Source organism: Mesoplodon densirostris, chromosome 10 (genome assembly GCF_025265405.1).
Source record: "Mesoplodon densirostris isolate mMesDen1 chromosome 10, mMesDen1 primary haplotype, whole genome shotgun sequence".
Lineage (NCBI taxonomy): Eukaryota > Metazoa > Chordata > Mammalia > Artiodactyla > Ziphiidae > Mesoplodon > Mesoplodon densirostris.
This window is the reverse complement of record NC_082670.1, coordinates 107139522-107162370: the sequence shown is the minus strand read 5'-3', so window position 1 is coordinate 107162370 and position 22849 is coordinate 107139522. Positions and strand designations below refer to the sequence as shown.

Sequence of the window (22849 nt, the reverse complement as noted above, 5' to 3'; positions counted from 1 at the left end):
CATCTGTTGGGTTTGGGCCCTCCCCTGCGTCCCCCACACCCACAGCACGCACAGCACCAGTTGGTGTGGGCTCTACAAATGCAAACTCATTTAAATGTCAGCTGGAGCAACACGAAGCTAGCAAGGCAAACAGGTGACAAAAATAGATGTGACAATCACAGTATCCTAGACTGTCAGCGGGTGCTTCCAGGCCTTCTTAACCCTTCCTGGGGCAAGTAGCCCTTGAAGAATCAAGATAACTCGGGCCTCCCACCTAGAGAGCAAACACACACACACACACACACACACACACACACACACACACAATGTTGCCAGTGACTTTGGAGGAGTCATGGGCCCATCCACCTCTATACCTCATGTTTTTTATTTGTCTCATGGCCTGGGGTTCCAAGAAAGAATTTGTTTGCAAAAAGTGACCTGATGCCAAGTATTTGGAAATGACCAGTCTCGGTGACTTTTCAGGCAGCTCCCCATTGATGAGCCGTGCAGAAGGGCTCAAGTCCTTGAACCAGAGCAGCCATTCAGGGTCCACCTTTTGTAACTAGATACTTCACCCCCTGACTTATCTCCTATGGATGAAGAGACTTGGGGGGTTATCTTAAAGGCAGAGGCACTTCTGTAGAGTCTGTAAAACTCTGACCACTTTGAAGAGGATCCAAGGTGAGATGTCAGCAAGGGAGGGGACACCGGTCTCCATTCCCGGCCTCCGGGGCCATGACCCCTCTCCTGCCTGCACAGTCCCAGGACACCATCTGCACAGAATACAAAAGCAGCCACGCCCTTGGGCTTATGCAACTTCAAGGTCCTGGCCAAGGTCCTGAGTGGCCTTCATGTGTGTGCCTTGCCTTTGTTCTCTCAGTCCCACATCTGCACACAAGGAGAGCGCCAGCAGTTGGGACTGCGACCAGCCCCACACCACGCTCTCCTCCTTGTTCTAGGGCTTCACATGCATCAGGTCTTGACATGGCCCCATTTGAAACCTTCTCTGTTGTCACGTAGCTTTGTTTCTTAGCAAGGATTTGGGTAAAAAGATGTCCCCCTCCCCCCGACAGGAAGTGGTAGGGACAGAAGCTGAAAAGTAGGGCTGGAGAGAGAGGCCCTGGGACAGGAAGGATGGAGGAGTGACGAGAGGGGAGTGAGAGGTTGTTGAAAGTGGCCTGGGAGAGGAGAAGTACCCACGATGGCAGCTGGCCAGGTAGCCACAGTCTGAGGACTGAAGGAGTTGGGGACAGGTATGGGGGGCCTCGTGGCTGGGAAGGGGCAATTTCAACTTGCGACTGGGGGCCGCCATGAAACCCGATCCAGAGGCTCGTGGCACGGTGCTAATGTCCTCGGGGAGCTGGCATGGTGCAGGCTGGGCTGAGAAGCCAGCTCCTGTGGCAAGCTGAGCCAAGAGGTACATCCTGCCTGCTGGGTCCCTGCCATGGCCCCTTTATCCCCTTGGGTTTCCTGCACTGTGTTTGCTGTAGAATGTGTTCCCTGACCAGGGCTGTTGGGTTCTGATGTACCACCAGGCTCAGGGTCTGAGGAAGACAGATGCCCACCCTTGGGGGCCTCAGTTTCCTCATCATCTCCAGTAATGCTGGGGGTCAGAGATGGGTGCTGGGTGTGGAGGGTCCATCCAGGGTCAGGGAGTAGCCCATGTGCCTCCTCCTTGTAGCCTGCCAACCCAGAAGATGCCCTCCTTGAGCCCACAGCTTAGAGGCTGCAAACTCAAATGCCTGTGTCATTTGGGAACGAGGGTACATTGCTGGCTGGTGGTGCGTATTCAGCCCCGGGCCCATTCCTCCCATTGCTGAGAGGCAGGCAAGCATAGACTCTGGAGCCTCTGGGTCCAAATCTTGATTCTGCCACTTACCAGCTGTGAACCTCTGCATCTCAGTTTCCTTATCTGTAAAGGGATGGATAAAGCACAAGATACATCATTGGCAAATAGCACACCTTCTGTTCTCTTCCTTTGCACCCATGGCAGACATTACTAATTGATTAAAACATCAGTTTTCTCCTTTCCCATGGAAAACGTTGCAAACTGATCAAGAAAATTCTTTCTCACTGAGCCTCAGAATCTTGCTCTGTGTCCAGAGCTCCAGGCAGCTACTCCCAATAGATAAGATTTGGCATGTGAGATGAAACCATTTGCCATCCCTCTTATAATGCCTACAGAGCACAACTCCTGGCACATAAATTGTTTAAATGTTCTGTATAAGTGTCAGTTACCGTTCAGAATCTACTCAGTGCAGGGATCCTTGTCCAATATCCCTAACTTCTGCTTACTCCCTTCCAGTGACAGGGAGCTCACTACTTACCTGGGCTTGCCATTCTATTGCTGGACAGTTCAGATGATTAGGAAGTTCTCAGATCTCCCTCCTTGCAACTCCCTTTTCCCTTAAATGGTCTATAATTTTATGGCAGAGTGCTTCCTTCTTTCCTGGATTAGCTGTCATTACGGATTGAGGTGATTTATTTTTAGGTGATATATTTTAACCACCTGATGAGTGAAACCTCTCAGCTTGCATGCATTTGATCCCAGACTAGCTAAGCAGCTTCAGCATTTGATGGACATGTTTGGGGGAATGTGTGTGTGTGTGTTAGAATGTGTGCGTGACGGGGAGAGATTGAGAGAGGAAAGACAGAGTGAGAGAGAGAATGTATTTTAAAGCCTCATAATACACCAGGCCAATGTCACTTCTTATATAAGCCTAATAACTTCTCCGAGGATTGGGGCTGCATTCAGGGCCCCATCGTTAGCCGATTAAGCCTGATTATTCCAAGCGGAGGGACAGCAGAGAGGGATGTGAAGTTACATAACTCTCCATTTATTTGGATTTAATCCACGCTTCTAAATTTAGGAGCTGAAAGGCTTCAAAGATGAGCCATGTCGTTTGGAGGTGGTGCTAGCTACAAGGGGCCCCAGTGAGTGTTGGAGCCCACAGGCGAGCTGGGGCTTCTTTGCAGGGGGCAGCTCAGGGACCTCATCTCCTGGTGCTGGGAGAATGTGTGGGAAGCCAGGGTTGCCAGGACATTTGACACCCGCAGCAGGTACAGACTCAATGGACGGGGTGGGGGAAGTGTGGCACTCGGGGTGGACAGAGTGGTGATGACAGGTGAACCAGAACCCAATGTCCTAATGGGCGGGGCAGTTCTAGGAAAACCTGGACAGTCGTGGTCACCCCTGGGCTACAGCCATGTTCATATGTGTAGTTAAGTGTGGCCACTTCCAAACGGATCTCCTTTCTCTGGGGCTCAGAGCTTTCTGCAGGGGCCTGGAGAACTGCCGCCCCCCCCCCCACTCAGGTTGTGCACTGCACAAGGGCACCACCCCTAAGTGAGCACCTCTCACATCAAAGAGAGCACAGAGTCACACATGTATGAGGACAGTTTTTAACAGGTGGCCTCAAAGGATGCTCTAACACAATTGTTATTACAACGCTTTTCTGGAAGCTGGAATTCAAGTGTCTTGAGCAAAGGGAGCCTTTTTCTTTTCTTTTTTTTTTTTGTAGATGTTTAATTAAACATTTATTAATTTCAGTTTATCAATTTTCTATTTCGGAAGCAGTAAATCTTTTGAGATCTTAAAGCATTTTTATAGGCCTTTGAAAGAAACAAGGCTGTGAGTGCTGTGTTTTCAGTGACTGAATAATGCTGAGACTTCTATATTCTTTGACAGAAGTAAAGAGCCAATACAGCCATATGTGAGGCTTACGATGGCAATAGCTTCTTTTGGAGACCACTGTGGCTTCTTCTGGCTGCCCTGTTTGCCCACCTTCTACATTATAGAAACCAGATAAAAGGGTACTCTTTTGGACAACTTTGTGTGTCTTTCAACTTTCCTTGATCACATTCATCTTTCTCTTTCTTGGTCAGCACCCCATCCATGGTGCGTTGCTCCTTTGCTCCCAATCTTAGATGAAAAGTGAGATGGATGCATTTGATTTCAGGATCTGGTTTCAACTAAGGGGCTGGATCACACAACCTGAAAGTGAGGAGAGTTCCTTTGGCTCTGGCCCAATAGGAAACAGGAGAAAGGAAGGAACCAGATAAATCTTCCATCCATTTTCCCTTCTTACCTCTCTTCCGGAAAAAGTCCTGTTGGCCAAACAGACATGCCTGCTATACTTCTTCAAGACTAGTGAAGCAGGGCCAGCATGCAAATGTGTTGATTTGCATCTTTCTTTATCTTATATCCTTTTTTCTTTCACCCCCAACATCCTGGGGTGAACTTTGAACTTTAATTCTTGCCTCTAGCTTCACCTTCTAGACGAACTCAGCCAAGAGAGTGCCAAGCACCAAGTTGTCGTTCGTGGGTCTAGTACCAAGTAGCTTTACTTGGCCTGTTCTTTAAACTGTATCCTAGTCAACTTTCCAGCTTCTGACTATTGCTTTTTGTTTTCCTGTTGGTTCTTTTTTTTTTTTTAATTTAAAATTATGTTTTATTAACAATTATGTCAGAGTAATAGATTCTCTCCATCAGGGATGAGAGATTTATATGGCATGACCCAAAAGATTTTTTTTTTCTTTATAACAAATTTAATCAGTTATACATATACATATGTTCCCATATCCCCTCCCTTTTGCGTCTCCCTACCACCCTCCCTATCCCACCCCTCCAGGCGGTCACAAAGCACCGAGCTGATCTCCCTGTGCTATGCGGCTGCTTCCCACTAGCTATCTACCTTACGTTTGGTAGTGTATATATGTCCATGCCGCTCGTTCACTTTGTCACAGCTTACGCTTCCCCCTCCCCATATCCTCAAGTCCATGCTCTAGTAGGTCTGTGTCTTTATTCCTGTCTTACCCCTATGTTCTTCATGACATTTTTTTTTCTTAAATTCCATATATATGTGTCAGCATACAGTATTTGTCTTTCTCTTTCTGACTTACTTCACTCTGTATGACAGACTCTAGGTCCATCCACCTCATTACAAATAGCTCAATTTCGTTTCTTTTTATGAATGAGTAATATTCCATTGTATATATGTGCCACATCTTCTTTACCCATTCATCCGATGATGGACACCTAGGTTGTTTCCATCTCCGGGCTATTGTAAATAGGGCTGCTATGAACATTTTGGTACATGACTCTTTTTGAATTATGGTTTTCTCAGGGTATATGCCCAGTAGTGGGATTGCTGGGTCATATGGTAGTTCTATTTGTAGTTTTTTAAGGAACCTCCATACCGTTCTCCATAGCGGCTGTACCAATTCACATTCCCACCAGCAGTGCAAGAGTGTTCCCTTTTTTCCACACCCTCTCCAGCATTTATTGTTTCTAGATTTTTTGATGATGGCCATTCTGACTGGTGTGAGATGATATCTCATTGTAGTTTTGATTTGCATTTCTCTAATGATTAAAGATGTTGAGCATCCTTTCATGTGTTTGTTGGCAGTCTGTATATCTTCTGTGGAGAAATGTCTATTTAGGTCTTCTGCCCATTTTTGGATTGGGTTGTTTGTTTTTTTGTTATTGAGCTGCATGAGCTGCTTATAAATTTTGGAGATTAATCCTTTGTCAGTTGCTTCATTTGCAAATATTTTCTCCCATTCTGAGGGTTGTCTTTTGGTCTTGTTTATGGTTTCCTTTGCTGTGCAAAAGCTTTTAAGTTTCATTAGGTCCCATGTGTTTATTTTTGTCTTTATTTCCATTTCTCTAGGAGGTGGGTCAAAAAGGATCTTGCTGTGATTGATGTCATAGAGTGTTCTGCCTATGTTTTCCTCTAAGAGTTTGATAGTGTCTGGCCTTACATTTAGGTCTTTAATCCATTTTGAGCTCATTTTTGTGTATGGTGTTAGGGAGTGATCTAATCTCATACTTTTACATGTCCCTATCCAGTTTTCCCAGCACCACTTGATTTGCACAAAGGCAGTGGATGGGCAAGCGGCCTCTACTTTCCACTGGTGCTGGCTGGATCTAAACTCGGAGTTCAGGTCACAGCGATCCTGCTCAGAGGGAAGACGCTGGAAACCAAGGATAAAAGGCAGCTACAGAGCTGTGACTAGTCATTCAAGGTCTCAGAAATATTTCCCAGGCCATTGAAAAGAGGTGATAACATTCATGTAGCACAGGAGATAATAAAGTGCAGACAGATCACTTTATTAACGTTAAAGAATTCACACCCATTTTAGGAAGGGCTATGAAATTGTGTTCTAGTAAAACATGGGCCAGACTAGGGGTCAGCCACCTTCCAGCTCTCCCACACAGGATGAATCATGTCACCTCTCTGGGCTGCGGTTGGATCAGCTGAAAAATGGAAATCAGGTGGCTCCATCGCCATTTAAGAGGCAAATGGAAAAAATGGCCATGAAGGACCCTGTGCCAGAGTCTGGATCACAGTGGGTGCTCTATAAATGCTTGATTTCTCTCCCAGAACCACTCTAAGTACCCAGGCCATCTGAACAGTAGAATGCGGTATTTTCTTTGAAATCCTATACATTTAAAACAAAAATCAGTCAATATCCTGGCTAAAAAAAATCCTGACTCCCTGCCCTCCAGGCTAAGCTTGCGCCCATGCCCCCCGCCGCCCCCCGCCAGTCTCCCCCAGCTCCCTCCACTCCACGTTCTTCCCTCAACAGGCCAGGCCACAGCCACCTCAGGGCCTCCGCACTCGCTGTTCCTCTGCCCGACATGCTCTTCCTTCATCTTCCCGTCATCGGCTCCTTCTCACTGGTCAGGTCTCAGCACACATTTTGCCCCTCAGTGTAAAGTAGCCCCTGGCGCCTCCTACAACCTCACTCTGTCTTCATTTTCTGCATGTCTTTATTGCTTTATTTCTTTGCTCACTTGTTTATTTTCTGTCTCCATCACCAAAATCTAAGCTGCTTGAGAGCAGAGGGTTTTGTCTGCCTTGCTCACTGCTGTATCCCAAAGCACAGGTGTCTAGTGAATAGCTGTTGGCACAGGAACAATGTCTGTGGGCAGAATGAAGAGAGCTGCTCCTCCAGCTCGCCAGCCTGTCTCTCCCCCGCCTTGCTCCCTCACGCTTCCCTCTCTCCCCCAGGGACTGATGCTCTTTTTGTCCATTTCTCTCCTCTTCCACTAGATGACCTCCTATGTGCTTTCTTCATTCCCTTGCTTGTCCTACGGGGAGCGTAAAACTTCTCATTCTTTCTGTTCTCGAGGTTAGTGTGACTTGACCCTTCCATCTTTCTCATCTTTCGGAACCTCTGCCTGTTGGGCTGGGCCCTCTTCTCTTTGACGGCGGAGGGGGCCACAGGGAGCAGGTGTGGGAGTCATGGGTGGGAGGAGCCCCCAGATGCAGTGGGATCCTCATCCCTGAGGCTGTGAATGGAGGCTAAATAACCACATCCTTGGGATGCTCCCAGCCCCACCCCCTGGGAGAGCCCCAGCCCTAGCTGCTGCTGTACATAAAGTTTCTTCTCTTCTTAAAACCAGGTTTTGACAAATCTGCCATGCAAGGGCTTCAGTGAATTGGTCTGGCTTATGCCAACTGTTAACTGGACTAAAGAACTTGAATGTCATTTACTTTACAGTTTACAAGTCTCTTTCATCAGTCATTCATCCAGCGAATGTTTAATAAGCACCTACTATATACCAGAAATGGATCTAAGTGCTTTGCATATAATAATTTGTTCATAACGCAGGTACTTTTATTATCATAATCCCCACTTTACCGATGAGGATCCTGTGTTCCGGAGCTGGGTTTACTATAAAGCCCAGTGTCTTAATCTGTTCTGGCTGCTATAACAAAATACCATAGTCCAAGTGGCTTATAAGCAGCAGAAATGTATTGCTCACAGTTCTGGAGGCTGGAAGTCCAAGATCAAGGTGCCAGCACGGTCGCGTGAGGGCCCTCTTCCAGGTCTCAGACCTCTTGTTGTGTTCTCACATGGTGGAAGGGGCTAGGGAGCTCTGTGGGATCTGCTTTATGAAAGCACTAATCCCATTCATGAGGGCTCCACCCACATGACGTAATTATCTCCCAAAGGCCCCACCCCCTCATACTATCAGGTTTAGGGGTTAGGATTCAACATATGGATTTGGGGGTGGGGGACACATTCAGACCATAGCACTCAGAAAATGTTTTCAGGGTTTCTCCTGTACACGGGCTCCTTGCTTGTTCCCAGGTGGGGCCCAACGCTATGTTCACCGGTCATGTGTGCAAAATTTGCAAAAGTAATATATTTCACCTGCAAGCAGCCAAGCCCTCTCTTTCTACAATGAATCTCATCCATCCCTCTTTCTCTCATGTTGAGTGGTATTGGAGAGGCTGTGGGTATTTGGGGGATCCAGCTTAGGGGAAGTTAAATTGGAGATACATTTAATTTGAGTTTACTGAGATAAGCGTATGTGGTTGAAAGTATGGTTACGTTATTGCCGGCCATCCTGGTGTAGAAGACAGCTTTCAGGAACCCCCTACAAGCTGCCCATGGCCACTGGCCTGGATTGTAACTCAGAGATACGGGTCCAGAGTTCGTATCACCATATGAAGATGCTCTGTGTCACCCAGCACAGAAAGCATGCAGAAGGTGAAGGAAAACCAGGCCTGAAATTCAAGGAGCCAGAAACCACTCTGTAGAAAATTCTTCCCATCATCAGACATGTGAAACTATAAATGGAGGATTTGCTTCTCGGTGCTGTTGTGGATGCCTGGTCCAAACCAAAGCTCTCTCCTGCAGGAATAGACTGGATAATGCAGCATATACAATTAAAACACAGTACATTTTTTCCCCTCTTTTGGGATGACCACACGAAATGCAATTTATCAGAATTTCTGTGTTTTTAGGGCACAAACTTATAGCTGTGCTACAAACGACCAAGCGGTCTGTAACAGGTCATATATGACCCTGATGGACGTTTTTCTAAATCTGACAGTGGTGCTAAAATCTGTGTTTATATAAAACACTTAACAAGTACACGTTGTGAAACTAAAAGAAATGTTCCTGAACAGTCTGTAGTAATAAAAACAATTCAACAGGGCTCATCATTAGAGAAAAGGCTGGGTTATCTTTTAATTCCTTATAGATAATATGACGAAAGTGTCATCATATAAAGGTGATCAATGAAATGCTGGGGGAAAAGGATTATAAAGGCATCTCAGGTAGTTAACTAACACAAATATTGTGTTATTTCTCTGGGTTTTGTGATGTTTGTGGCGTTTGCCAGCTTTCTAAAATTTCCAATTTTCTATGATTACTTTTCTCATTCTAAATTTCACCTATTGTACCTAATTTTCTATTCTTTTTCTTAAAGGGGCCCCCAAACGCTATAGGCTTTGAGCTCCACCTCTAAACTGTCTCCATCATGTCGCTACCAGGACAGGGTGGCTTCCTTACGCAAATACAAGCGCAAACAATCCGCACTCTTCTTCTGCCCTTTTAACACAAAAAGTAGCTTACAACAAATACACCGGCAGCTGTGGCAGTGCCAGCCGCGAAGCAGGCAGGACACGCGTGAGAGCGGGGACAATACTGCAGTAGTCCGGGGGAGAGAGGATGGTGGCTGGACACGCAGAATCCACGGGGGTGTGGAGAAGCGGCTGGATTTGGACTCGGTTCGCAAGAGAGTCAACGGGAGTAACTGACGATGTTGGGGATGACAGAAAAAAGAGAAGACATCGAGGACGATTTCGCGTTTCCCCGGGACGCTATGACCTGGGGAGTCAGGGTTCTGGGAAGGCGGCTGTAGGTGGAAGGAGAACCGCCGGGCGGGGCGGGGATTCGCTGCCCCGCGCTGCTGTCCCCCAGCGCCCACCGGGCCGACGCTAACGCGGGGCCGGCCGAGACCGCCCAGAGGCGCCCCAGGCCCGGCTCCAGCGGCGGCCAGGGCCGGCCACACCCTCCCCACGCAGACGGCCGGGCGCGGGCGGCCACGTGCGGCCCCGCGTGCTCCCAGCCCCTGCCTCCCCGCTCCCGGCCGCTGCCAGCTCCTGGGCAGGAGCAGATGCGAGCAGATGCTTGCAGATGCGCCCCGGGGGGAGAGCCGCATCTGGGCTGGAGGAGGGGGAGCTTGACCTGGTCAAGGGACCTCTATTCCGGGAACCTCCCTTTCCCAGTGTAGGCACGTGAGTGCGTCCTTCCTGGAGGAGACTGTGCTGGCTTATTGAGCTTTTCCAGGGCTAAGAAGATGACAACAACAACAGCGATGGTGAAACAGTAATAGTAAAAATGCCAGACATTTACTGAGTGCTCACTCTGTGCCAGGCACCCTTCCAAACACTCTACTCAGAGAATCCCCCCAGCAACCCTGTGATGTCAGCCCTTTTACTGTCCCCATTTTACAGATAAGGAAATGAAGGCAGAGCAAGGGGCTCATGTGATGATTACTATTACTGCTCATAATCATGAAGCAATGGCTAGCAGTGATCCTGATGGGGCTATAGCTTACTGAGGCCTTGCTCTGTATAAGCAATCCACATGCAGGGTTATGCTAAAGCCCTACATCCCTTCTGTGGAGGGTATTTATATCATCCCCATTTCACAGATGAAGACTGAGCCTCAGTGGTGTGAAGTCACTTGCCTGTGAAGACACAAGCTGGTCAGGTGGCAGAGACGGGACGCGAACCCATGACTGAACGAACTCCCAGACATGATTGCTACTGGCCATTCCTGGAGGGGTCTCTCACCTGTGATGAGGCATCTCCTCACCCATCCCTGTCCCTAAATCGGGTAGGACAGTTATGGTCTGTGACCACAGGGTGATCATTCTGGCTCCAAGGCTATGCCAGGGAAGTGGCTGCTTTGCCCAAGGGCTCACAGCTGGGCAGCGGACAAGAGGAATGTAAGTGGGGCTCAGGACCAGCCCCCCACCACTTGCATGGTGTCCTGAACCTGCTTCCTGCCTCTGGGCTCAGATGAAGGAGCCCAAAAAAGCCACTTCTTGTAAATGTGCTTCTCTTGTAGATTCAGGCTGGTCAGCCTGCTGAAGACACCTGTCTTCCCTCCCTACCAGGTGCCTGGCAGTCTTGCCATCTCCCCTGGATCTGCTGGCCCGACCCTTCATGAACTGTGGAGGCCTGACTAGGAGGCTCCCAGGGAGGCCTGCTACACTTCTGAGGGTTTGACACCTTGCCCATTTGTCCGAAGTCTCCCAGTCCTGGCCCCAGCCCACCTGAAAACCCCCGCTTCACTCCCATGCCACACAGACCCTCAGCCCCAGTCCTAGCCTAGAGAGCCCCCAGGGCTTGTCAGAAAACTGGATCATCAGAATCTGTTGGGACAGATGGGGGTGTCACGCAAAGTCACACAGCAACTGAGAGGCTGAGGCTGCTGTCTGCCGCCTGGAAGGGGGTGGATGGGAGGCTCCTGCCTCCTCACCCTGAAGCTGGCTGCGAGGCCCTGCAGTGCTGTGCAGCCTCCCGTGTGCGCAGTGCTGGGCTGCTGGGACACGAGTTGAGGATCAGCCTGGGGCTCAGCTGGGGCCCTTAGGCACTGGCCCGGGACTGGCTGGCTGGGGTCCTCTGCACTCAGATATCTTCCCCCATCCACTACTGTGGCCTTTACCTGAGACTCAGAGGTCCCAAGGATAGTGTTGGAGTTGGGATTCAAGCCCACTGCTCTCTGACTGGGCTACCATCTCTGCAGTTTGAAAAGTGGGAGGCATCTTGGTGTGTGAGAAATTCCTCTCTTGCATCCCGACCCTCCGAGCCAGCATGGGAAGGGCCTGAGGAGACAGCTCGCCTGGGCCCCCAGAGGTGGAGTGTGAGGCCTCAGCAGCCTGCAGTGTGGCCCCTGCTTGTCTCAGGCATGGTTCCTAGAAGACCCAGGAGCCTGAGCCTGGGAGGGCACAGAGTGATCGTCCCATCTATTTAGCCAGTGTCCACAGGACATATGTCAGCAGAAAGTCCACGCTCTCTTATAGGAATGCACTGTCACATTCTGAACACTCAAGCATGCACACCCTTCTCACCCTAGAGAGAGCTAGATCTCTCTTCCCACCCTTAGCCCATTTCAGCCTCACATCAAGGCTGCCTTCTCCAGTTGCCTATGCTGTGCACTGCACAATGCCAAGGGGCCCCAGTCACATGGACAGTGATGTGAATGGCACCCACGGAGTTGGCTAACACAATGGCCCTGCTCACAGTGACCTGGGAGTGAGCCAGGGAGATTTGTCCCATTCTGTTGCTGGTGGAAACTGATGCTCAGAGATAGCCAATGACCTACCCTTGGGTCAAAGAGTGAGTCAGTGGTTGGAACAAAATCTGTGTCATCCTTTGTCTCCCTTCCCCCAGGCATTTTAAATAGAATTATTTCTTTCTAAAACCTAAATTTACTTTTTTGTTGTTTTTTTTGAGTCCTCTTTTTTTTATACATATATATATATATTTTTAGTTGACATATAGTTGATTTACAATGCTGTGCCAAATCTCTGCTGTACAGCAAAGTGACTCAGTTTTACCCATATATACATTCTTTTTGAAATATTCTTTTCCATTATGGTTTATCCCAAGAGATTGGATACAGTTCCCTATGCTATACAGTAGGACCTTGCTGTTTATCCATTGTAAATGTAATAGTTCACTAGATTTGCTTTAAAAACAAATCATTTTAAAACTTCTATCTATTTTGGAAGAGGAGCCATATTCATGTGACAAGAATCATAAGGGTATGAAAGGATGTGAAGAGAAAGCTGCTCCCTCCTCACCCCTGACCCTTGGGCAGCCACTGCTGCTGTCTTGTGTACCTTCCAGAGAGAGTTTATACACCCTTCACATGAATGGGCACATACTCACTGCTTTCACTGCATATGTCCTGCAGTTTAGCAGAACATTTCAGGCTGTCTGCTTCTTGTTTTACGGTGAACAGAATTCCATTATATGGAGCCCTGGACGGCTATTGAAGCAGGAACCACTGGTGCTCACTTAGGGTGTTTTGGACCTCTCAGTACAGCAAACAGTGTTAGATGACACCCCCAGCACCCTCTTCTCTGCACACGTATCATTTCATGAGTCTGAAGAAACACCTGAAGGATAACTTCTTTATTTCTTTTAAGTCAAAATGTTTCATTTTTGAAACAAAAATAAAACATCATGAAAGGACACATGCTAAATACAAGAGAAGATCCGAATTGCCCATCCCTATCGCTTCTACTCCCTGAAGGAGACCAATGTTTCACATGATTTCACAGCTTGCTTATGTGGCTTAATAGATGTGGTTGATTGCAGAAATGGCCACAATCCTTCACACAACCCTGTCTCCGTGCACTCTCTCGTGCTTTTGCAGCTCCTCCCATCAAGAGGCAGAGTCTAGTTCTCCCTGCCTTGAACCTGGGCTTGCCCAGATGCCTTGTGTTGGCCAGAAGAATGTGGTGGAAGAGATGGTGTGCCAGTTCCGAGCTAGGCCTCAAGAAGCTTTGCATGCTTCTGCTAACTCTTCTGGAGCCTTGCTGACCCATGGGAATAAGCCTAGGCCAGCCTGCTGGAGGATGAGAGACACGTGAGCAGAGATGTCAGCTCAGTTGCCCCAGTCAAGGCCCCAGAGAGTGGAGAGCCCAGCCATGACCAGCAAAGCCGCCTACCCAACCCACACCTGGCCTCAGGTGTGTGTAGGAGCCCAGAGAACTGCCCAGAGCAGCCCAACCTGATTGCTGACCCTCAGGTTCTCAGAACCATTAGCTAAATTTGTAGTGGTTTTTAGCCACAGAGTTTTGGAGGATCTGTTTTGCAGCTTGGTCGTTGTAATAGGTTACTGATACAATGTATCTTGGAGATACTTCCCCTACAGGTATCTGAATCAACCTCATCTTTCTCATAGCTACAGAGTATTCCATTTTTGTGGCGGTGCCATGGTTTATTTTTCCAGCGTCTTCTTGGTGGACCTTTGGGTTGTTTCTTTGCTCCTGTGCTTCTGTCTCTTCATCTGTAAAATGAGACTGACAACCCTGCCTTGAAATTAATTTTTGAAAGTTGGCATTATTTGGTGTAGAATGGCTGACACTTAGAAAGTGCCCAGCACGTGTTTTCTTTTCCTCCTTCCTGTGGGACAACTTCCACTCAGACAGAAATAGCAAACAGGTTGGTCTCAATGCCTATTGTCTGGTGGGTGCTCCCAAGAGCTTGTTCTGAGCAGGACTGTCAGCCTGTATCTGAGTCAAGGGCAAACACTGCCATGATTGATTACTGATGCCTGCCATGTGCACCAGGGAGGATTGTTGAGAGGGACATGTGCTGTTCTTCATACGTGTCTCCATCTGAGCCTAAGAGACCCTCACTCCCATTCACTCAGAGACTCCGAGAATCCATATGACCTTCAAGACCTAAGAGGAGGGCACTGGGAGGATTTGGACCCAACTTGCTATGTGACCCAGGACAATAGGCCCTTTCCTCCTGTACTTCAGTCTCCCTGTTTGTCAAGAAGCAAGTTGATGGCAAAGCTGGGACTCAACCACAGGTCACCTGACTCCCACCCTGTCCTCAGTTACTGGAGCCTGGACCCTCACATGGTGGTCTGGCCTGGGGTGGTTACAGCTGGGAGTGTGCCCCGCCCATGCTATGTGTCCCCAGAACCTCCTGAATATCCAATAGGTTTTGTCTGTGGTCTCCACAGGACACGTTAACCTGGGAGGCCATCTGCTGGGGATGGCAGCCAGGTTGCAGACTCTCAGGAGGACTGGTCCCCTTCGCATTATACTCACCCTGATGTATAGCCCTCTGTGGGCAGGGGAGGTGCCAGCTTTTTGTGGTGAGAGTCTCCTATTAGACTGTCCACCTTGAGCAGTCCTGAGCTTATTTATATTTATGTATTACTTTTTCCAAAAATACCTACAAGTAAAATTTATTTTAAATTCCCCAAGAAGGTTAAAAAAAGAAAGAAAAAATAGTATAGGATAGCAGGATAAAATAATTTATATATCATGAGAGAAGGTTGAGAAAAAGACATCCCTTCTCCACTTTCTCACTTACTTCCCTGCCCCCATCTCCTGACTCAGAGCTGGGAAGGGCAGATGAGTGGTATTCATGCCTCTGCTTCTCCTTCCCTTGCCCTCAGCAGACATTGCTAATCAATTAGAGGATTTTTCCTCAGTGAGTCTAAACACAACCTCAGGATCCTTCTCAACACAGTTGTCCAGATAGCCATCCTCCACACAGCAAAGTTAAAAGCTATTTCATCTGTGGTTTAGAGTTACACCCTTCCTAAGGATAAAAGTATCTGCGGGAGAGAAAAAATGAGTGCCCTGCCCCTCAGAAAAAGTATATGAGGGAGAGGGCTGAGGCTTTAGTGGTAGAATTTCTAGCATCAGCCTACGGTTGGGCTAGAATTTAGGATTAGGAGAGAGAGGCATGATTTAACTGTGGAATGTCCGTGCTTCCAGAGATATGATATTTCTCTCTCTCTCCCTCTCTCATCTTTTTTTTTTTTCTTTTCACACATGTTCTTCTGCCTCAGTCTTTCTAACAGCTTCCTTGTCCTCATTTAGACCTGGAAGTGTCCTTAGAAATCAACTTGACCAACCCTGTCCTACAGCCCTAGTGGTAGATGGAGATTCTGCAGGGCAGAGACTTCACCACACACATTTTACCACACTGGTTTAATGCTGTCTAGAAATAATTCCTCCTCCTCCTCCTCCTCTTCATCATCATCATCATCATGACTTCCCCACAGGCTCTGTCTGCCTTTCCCGGGGTCACCTCACTGGAGAAAAAAATTCCTGGGGGGCCTCCCTGGTGGCGCAGTGGTTGGGAGTCCGCCTGCCGATGCAGGGGACACGGGTTCGTGCCCCGATCCCGGGGGATCCCACGTGCCGCGGAGCGGCTGGGCCCGCGAGCCATGGCCGCGGAGCCTGTGTGTCCGGAGCCTGTGCTCCGCAACGGGAGAGGCCACAGCAGTGAGAGGCCCGCGTACAGCAAAAAAAAAAAAAAAAAAATTCCTGGGAGTTGTACATTCCATGTAGGGAATGGTGGTGGGAACCAAGCAGACAAGAGCTCCTTGAAATCTGACTCAGAGCTCTCAAGTCCAACCCCTCCCCGCCTCTCATGGCAGCATCCTTAGCAAAGTCACAGCACTTCCATCCCCCAAGGCCCGACCACTTCTGCCCACGGCAGGGCCAAATGCAGGGACCTCAGGGCTCTGCAGAGGTGAGGGGGGGAAGGTAGGGCTCAAGGCTTAGAGGAAGCCGTATGCCTGCTCAATTTGTGTGCTGGAGAGGAGAGGTCTTTCCAAGGGTGTCTTTGGGAGAAGAGTTATAAGATGGCCAGTGGACACTGCCCCTCATCACTTCCTACCTGCTCTGCTTGGTCTTTTGTTCAGTTGGCACCCTTTTATCGAGCACATGCTACAAGCAGGCACTACTCTAGGGGCCAGGGTTACAGCCATGAGCAAAACTAACACATTCTCTGCAAGTTACGTGCTGAATGGATGAGACAGAAAACAAGCATATGAACCCATGAGTATATAATATGTCAGGAAGTGACAAGTGTTCAGAAAAAAAATAGAGCAAGATAAAGAGACGAGGTGATGGAGAGCAGGGGATGGCCGAGGAAGGCCCATTGGGACGGGACGCTTGAGCAGACACTGGAACAGTAACAAGGAGCAGAGATCGGGGGAAGAGGTGGAAAGGATGGTCCAGGCGGAGGCACAGCAGGGACAGAGGGAGAGAGGCAGGACGCAGCCTGGTCTATGCAGAGGACCACAAACGCTGGCCTCACCAAGAGCCCCCATGACTTCATCCACACGCCACCTGCACTGTTTTGACCTCATGATTTTCTCCCAAGAACTCACTTATGTTTTTAAATGAATAAATTTATTTCAAAGGGAAACTTCGTGGTGTTATGTCAACTAGAAAGTGAGCATCACTTTGCTGGAAAAAGAGAGGTGACTGGAAGTCAAGATGCTGAGACAAAGGGAAGCTACTAACTTCCAGCTGGAGGCTGCTGCCTTCTGGGGCTCGAGCCAGACCTGCCCTCTCCTCCACTGAAATAGTTCCACGATTGTCCGAGAGGGGTTAGAGACACAGCAGACCAAATAGAGACTTAGCCTTGCTGCGGTCTGGCATGCTGGGGGAGTCGGGCTATGGGATCCAGTGTCTCCATGGGAACCAGCATCATTTTATACACCCCAAACTCTATGGGACCCTGAGTCTGGCCGGGTCAGGCTCAGGGGGTTCTGGGGAGGCCGGCTGAGGAGTGTGGGCTTTCCCACAGGGCAGAGTTGCAAGCAAGGGTGTGACGTGGTGCATTGTTGTTCAGGTTTTGGTCGGACAGTGCCTAAGGGTCACCTTCTCACGTGGGGATACCTAGGATTGTCTTTCTTCCCTGGAGTCCACGTAGATGAATTGATCCCTCACCTTCCTGGGGAGTGTGGTCTGTGTCCACAGGGAGAAGGCATTCTCTAAACCTGGAAAACTGCCTACGGTGGGAGCGGCAGAGCTGGGGTCAGGAGGTGGGGTTCTTCGGACAGCTCTCAGAGTTAGGGCACCACACGGCTCTCAAAGCCCCCGGGCACGTGTGCAAATTGAAGGACTTCTGAGTTGTCCAAATGCTAGAGATGGTGAAAGGAATGCAATGGATTTGGGAAACTAGAGTTCCAACAAGTGGCTTTGTTCTAGTTTCCCCTGCCTCCCTCCCTTCCTTCCTTCCTTCCTCCCTGTCTCCTTCCCTTTCTCCGTCTTCAATCTCTTTCTCTCTCTCTCTTTCCCTCTCCTCCTTTCTTTTATTTTTTTTAAAGTATTTATTTATTTTGGCTGCACCGGGTCTTATTTGCAGCATGCAGGATCTTTAGTTGCAGCATGCGGACTTCTTAGTTGCGGCATGCAGCCTTCTTAGTTGCGGCATGCAAACTCTTAGTTGTGGCACACATGCGGGATCTAGTTCCCCGACCAGGGATGCAACCCACGGCCCCTGCATTGGGAGCACGGAGCCTTATCCACTGGACCATCAGAGAAGTCCTTCCTTTTCTTTTATTTGAATACAGGCCATATTTAACAATGTTTCATGACCTAAAACATTTCTTTGGGTAGAGGTTTTCTGGAGTACGTGTCTTTCCCATTTTATGGATAGGTCAGTAGAGGCATAGTGAGGTTGACATAGCTCCATGGATACTCAGGGGTGAACTGGATCTCACATATTTGGAATCTCTGTCTCATACCAGTTAAGAGACTGTTGGAATAATCCAGGAGAGATGGTGGTACCTTGGACGTGGAGGTCACTGGGGAAGAGGAGAGAAGTGGTCAGATACTGGATACGATCTGGCCTAGAGGGGTCAAAGGTGACTCCAAGATTTTGACCTAAATGAAGGAAGAGTAGACTTGGGGTCGGGTTACTGAGGACAAGTAAGATTTGGGATGCCCACTAGACAAGGCAGGGAGATGTCCTGAAGGCAGCTGGACACACAGGTCTGGAGCGGGGGTGGGGGGTGGTAGGAGATGCACACTTGGGGTGATCGCCATGTAGACTCAGGAGGCCACCAAGAGGTGCATGTGGACAGAAGAGCAAAGGACCGTGGACTGAGCGCCAGGGCTCCTGACAAGTGGAGGAGCAGAGAGGAAATCAACAAATAGGGGGAGAGGAGCGATCCTAGAGCTGAAGGGAAGAGCTGGGGGACTGTTGGGGCAGAGCTGCTCTGAGAGACAGGGAGCAGGGAGAGGGGGCTGCAAAGGAGGGGGGTCCCATCCCAGGGAGCCTGGAGCACCTGGAGGAGAGCACGCAGCCCCCAGAGGCTTGTAAAGGCTTAAACATCGGATTCCTCTGGTACTCAGACCTCAGCGTTTTGCTGTAAATGCTTCTCCTACTCCCTCCCCCACAAATGTACACCTTTCTTTTTGAATAAATTTATTTGTCTATTTATTATTTATTTTTGGCTGTGTTGGGTCTTTGTTGCTGTGTGCGCTTTCTCCAGTTGTGGTGAGCGGGGGCTATTCTTCGTTGCGGTGCTCAGGATTCTCATTGCGGTGGCTTCTCTTGTTGCGGAGCACGGGCTCTAGGCACGCAGGCTCAGTAGTTGTGGCTCATGGGCTCTAGAGCACAGGCTCAGTAGTTGTGACGCATGGGCTTAGTTGCTCCGCGGCATGTGGGATCTTCCCGGACCAGGGCTCGAACCCGTGTCCCCTGCATTGGCAGGTGAATTCTTAACAACTGAGCCGCCAGGGAAGCCCTGTACACCTTTCTTTAAAATGTTTTTTAACAAGAAAAACAAATGATGATCAACATCTTTCCAAGGGATTAAGTAACTAAAAACCAGCTTTTACTTGATTCAGAAGTTGATATCTTCAACACATCTTTCCAAAAATAACGATAAGCAAAAAAAAAAAAAAAAAAAGTGCCTGAGGTTTTAGCAACAAAACTGACACCTGCATTGGCTTCCAGATTCTAATCAGAGCTGAGCAATGGAGTGAAGAAAGGCCTGCTTTCCCAGGGGTGCAGGCCCACCTCAGCAGCTGAATTGGTGGGGTGTCTGGCCTCCTAAGCTGAGCTGGCTTCATGCTCCAGGCTGATGGGCAAAGCGACTGTCTCTAGTTGGTTTCCTGGTTTGGGTTTGCATGGTCTGTGCTTCCCTGCACAGTGGGCAGCCCCCTTCTCCAGAAGACCCCTGATTTGACCACAGGGGTCCAGTCTCAGTGGACTTTGGCTGAGGACTCCTAACAACTCGGACTCTCATTTGAGGCTCTTCCCAGCCTCCCAAGACTCCCGTGTCTTCAGACTCAGCCCTTCTCTGCATGATCTGGTAGTTTCCCACCTCTGAGCTTCCGCAGCTGCTCTTCCCTCCATCTGATATACTCTTACCGCCACCCCTCCCATCCTTGCATATTCAAATTCTCACCATCTCTTAAGACCAAGGTGACCATGGAATCTGACTGACCTACCACAGTCCTGGTTTACACCTGTTGTCCTAATGTAATTTTTTTTTTTTTTTTTTTTGCGGTATGCGGGCCTCTCACTGTTGTGGCCTCCCCCGTTGCGGAGCACAGGCTCCGGACGCGCAGGCTCCGGACGCGCAGGCTCAGCGGCCATGGCTCACGGGCCCAGCCGCTCCGCGGCATATGGGATCCTCCCAGACCGGGGCACGAACCCGTATCCCCTGCATCAGCAGGCGGACTCTCAACCACTTGCGCCACCAGGGAGGCCCCCTAATGTAATTTTTAATAACATCCCCTATAGACTCAAAAATATCCTGCTTTATTTATTTATTTATTGTTATTGTTTCTGGCTGCGTTGGGTCTTTGCTGCTGCGCGCAGGCTTTTCTCTGCTTGCAGTGAGTGGGGGCTACTCTTCACTGTGGTGCGCGGGCTTCTCATTTCGGTGGCTTCTCTTGCTGCGGAGCATGGACTGTAGGTGCGCGGGCTTCAGTAGTTGTGGCTCACAGGTTCTAGAGAGCAGGCTCACTAGTTGTGGCGCACGGGCTCAGTAGTTGTGGCTTGTGGGTTGTAGACTGCAGGCTCAGTAGTTGTGGCACACGGGCGTAGTTGCTCCGCGGCATATGGGATCTTCCTGGACCAGGGCTTGAACCGGCGTCCCCTGCATTGGCAGGTGGATTCTTAACCACTGTGCCACCAGGGAAGCCCCAAAATATCCTGATTTAGACAACAGATTCTATAGTCACCTGAAAAGAGGCCCAACTCTAATGCCTCCTCCAGGAAGTCATCCCTGCTTCCCCCAGCAAAGGTCTTCTTTATCCTGAACCTGCAAGCCACGCATTGTGTCCCCCAAAATAAATGAATAAAAATAAAAATAAAATTTTTAAAAGGTATACAATCCAATGGTTTTTTAGCATATTCACAGAGTTATGCAACAATTACCACTATATAACTTTAGAACATTTCGTCACCCCAAAAAGAAACCCAATATCTATTAGCAGTCACTCCCCATTTCCCCTTCCCCCAGGCAACCACTAATCTGCTTTCTCTATCTGTGGATTTGTCTATTCTGGTTATTTCATACAATATATGGCATTTAATGTCTGACTTCTTTCACTTAGCATAATGTTTCCAAGGTTCACCCATGTTGAGCCTATATCAGTGCTTCATTCCTTTTTATGGCTGAAAAATATTCCATTGCAGGGATAGACCACATTTTCTTTATCCATGCATTCTTTATCCATTCATGTTGATGGGCATTTGGGGTGTTTCTACATTTTGTCTAATGATAGACAAAATAATGACTAATGCTGCTGTGAACATTTGTGCACAAGTTTTTGCACTGACATATATTTTCGATTCTCTTGGATAAGTAACTCTTTTTTAGTTAAAAGACAATGCCTGCACGCGGTGAACAAAACTGCCAGCTGCAAAAAAAAATGTTTACAACTAAAAGCCAGACTCTTTCTCTCCCTAGGTGGACTCTCCCTCCCTGGAGACCACCCATTTGTTTCGTTCCTGTCCTCCCAGAGATATTTTCTGCACATACACACTCAGGTAAGTGAACGTTTCTTTTCTCCGGCATGAATGCCCCCAGTGGTTCTATCTCTTGTTCTTCTTGCCTGCCAATACCTCTGGATCCTTCTGCATTGGTGTGCAGGGCTGCACTCCATTCTGTTTGTTTATTTATTTATTTTATTTATTTATTTTTGGCTTCATTGGGTCTTCATTGCTGCGCATGGGCTTTCTCTAGTTGCGGGGAGCGGGGGTTACTCTTCGTTGCGGTGCACGGGCTTCTCATTGCAGTGGCTTCTTTTGTTGCAGAGCATGGGTTTTAGACGCATGGGCTTCAGTAGTTGTGGCATGCGGCATGCGGACTCAGTAGTTGTGGCTTGCGGGCTGTAGAGCGCAGGCTCAGTAGTTGTGGCTCACAGGCTTAGTTGCTCCGCAGCATGTGGGATCTTCCTGGACCAGGGCTCGAACTCGTGTCCCCTGCATTGGCAGGTGGATTCGTAATCACTGTGTCACCAGGGAAGTCCTGCACGCCATTCTTATAGCGCCTGCCTCGCTGAATTGTTTGGACATACCCTTTGTTATTAAAGCCATTTGAAGGTCATTTAGGCTGCTCTTGATCTTTGTCACTGTAAGCATGCCGCCCTGAACTTGCTTGTGTACCCTTGCAAAATTTCCTGGGGGTAGACCAGAAGGCCCAGAGGTAGACTTGCTGGGACATAGAATGTGAGCTTCTTTTGGTTTGAATAAGGAGATGGTCCTGAGTTTCTTGATTTTGGGGCTGAGTCTTATTCACTCTCCTGCCCCACAAAGACCCATGCAAAGCACAGATATGTGCCCAGTGGGGAGATGGGCGGAGCTTGCCCTGGACCCGTTTCTTCCCTTGAACTTGTGTGTTTTGAGCCCCACAGGGCCGGCGGGAAGACATGCTGGATGGTAACTGCTAAGTCATCAGCCAGTTGGTGACCTCGAGTAGCTGTTTCAGCCCACCTACAGAAACTGTAGATCCTTTGCCAAACCGTTGCCATAAATGTTAGGAACCAAGCTCAATTATTCTCTTAAAAATAGTAACTTTCAAGAAGATGGAAGTCTTCAACTTTAAAACCAGCCAGATTAATAAAAATAGTCTTTCTGAATTATGAACTTGGTATCATGGTATAAAGAGCCTTTTTTTTTTAATCTTGCTGACTCAAAGATAGGCTTTGAAAACAAGCCTCGTTAACTTTGCGCCCCTTTGTCTGCCAGTTCTACAAAGGTTTTATTGCAAATCAATTTTATTGTACAGTGTACCTTAAAAGTTGACAATCGAGTAAGTCAGCTCTATCCCAACCCTGACCCTAAATTAGCCAGGTGACCTTGAAACTGTTCCTTATCTTCGCTAGGTGGCAGTTTGCTAACAACAAAGGGAGGGGTTAGATAAGACTGAGACTTTGGGATTTTACACTTGGAGATCCAGCTAATTTCTGTCCTTTGATAGCTGTCAGGTCCCCACAGGTGGATGTGAAACCTTACCCGCAGATGAGGGGTTAATGTCAGATTGACTGTCTAAAGCTTGTTGGAACTTGAAGTGCAAACAAAGGGTTAATGGCACATTT

General features: G+C 48.6%; 1 protein-coding gene across 1 annotated transcript in view; it reads left to right on the top strand.

Annotated features, from left to right (window-relative positions):
* Positions 1-22320, top strand: part of LSM3 (LSM3 homolog, U6 small nuclear RNA and mRNA degradation associated) — a 110567-nt gene extending 88247 nt beyond the window's left edge. The window contains exons 4-5 of the mRNA XM_060110340.1: positions 21220-21299; positions 22166-22320. Of these exons, the coding sequence (XP_059966323.1) occupies positions 21220-21299; positions 22166-22220 (135 nt within the window). The 3' untranslated portion in view covers positions 22221-22320. The remainder of the gene's footprint in view (positions 1-21219; positions 21300-22165) is intronic.
* The last annotated feature ends 529 nt before the right edge of the window (positions 22321-22849 follow it).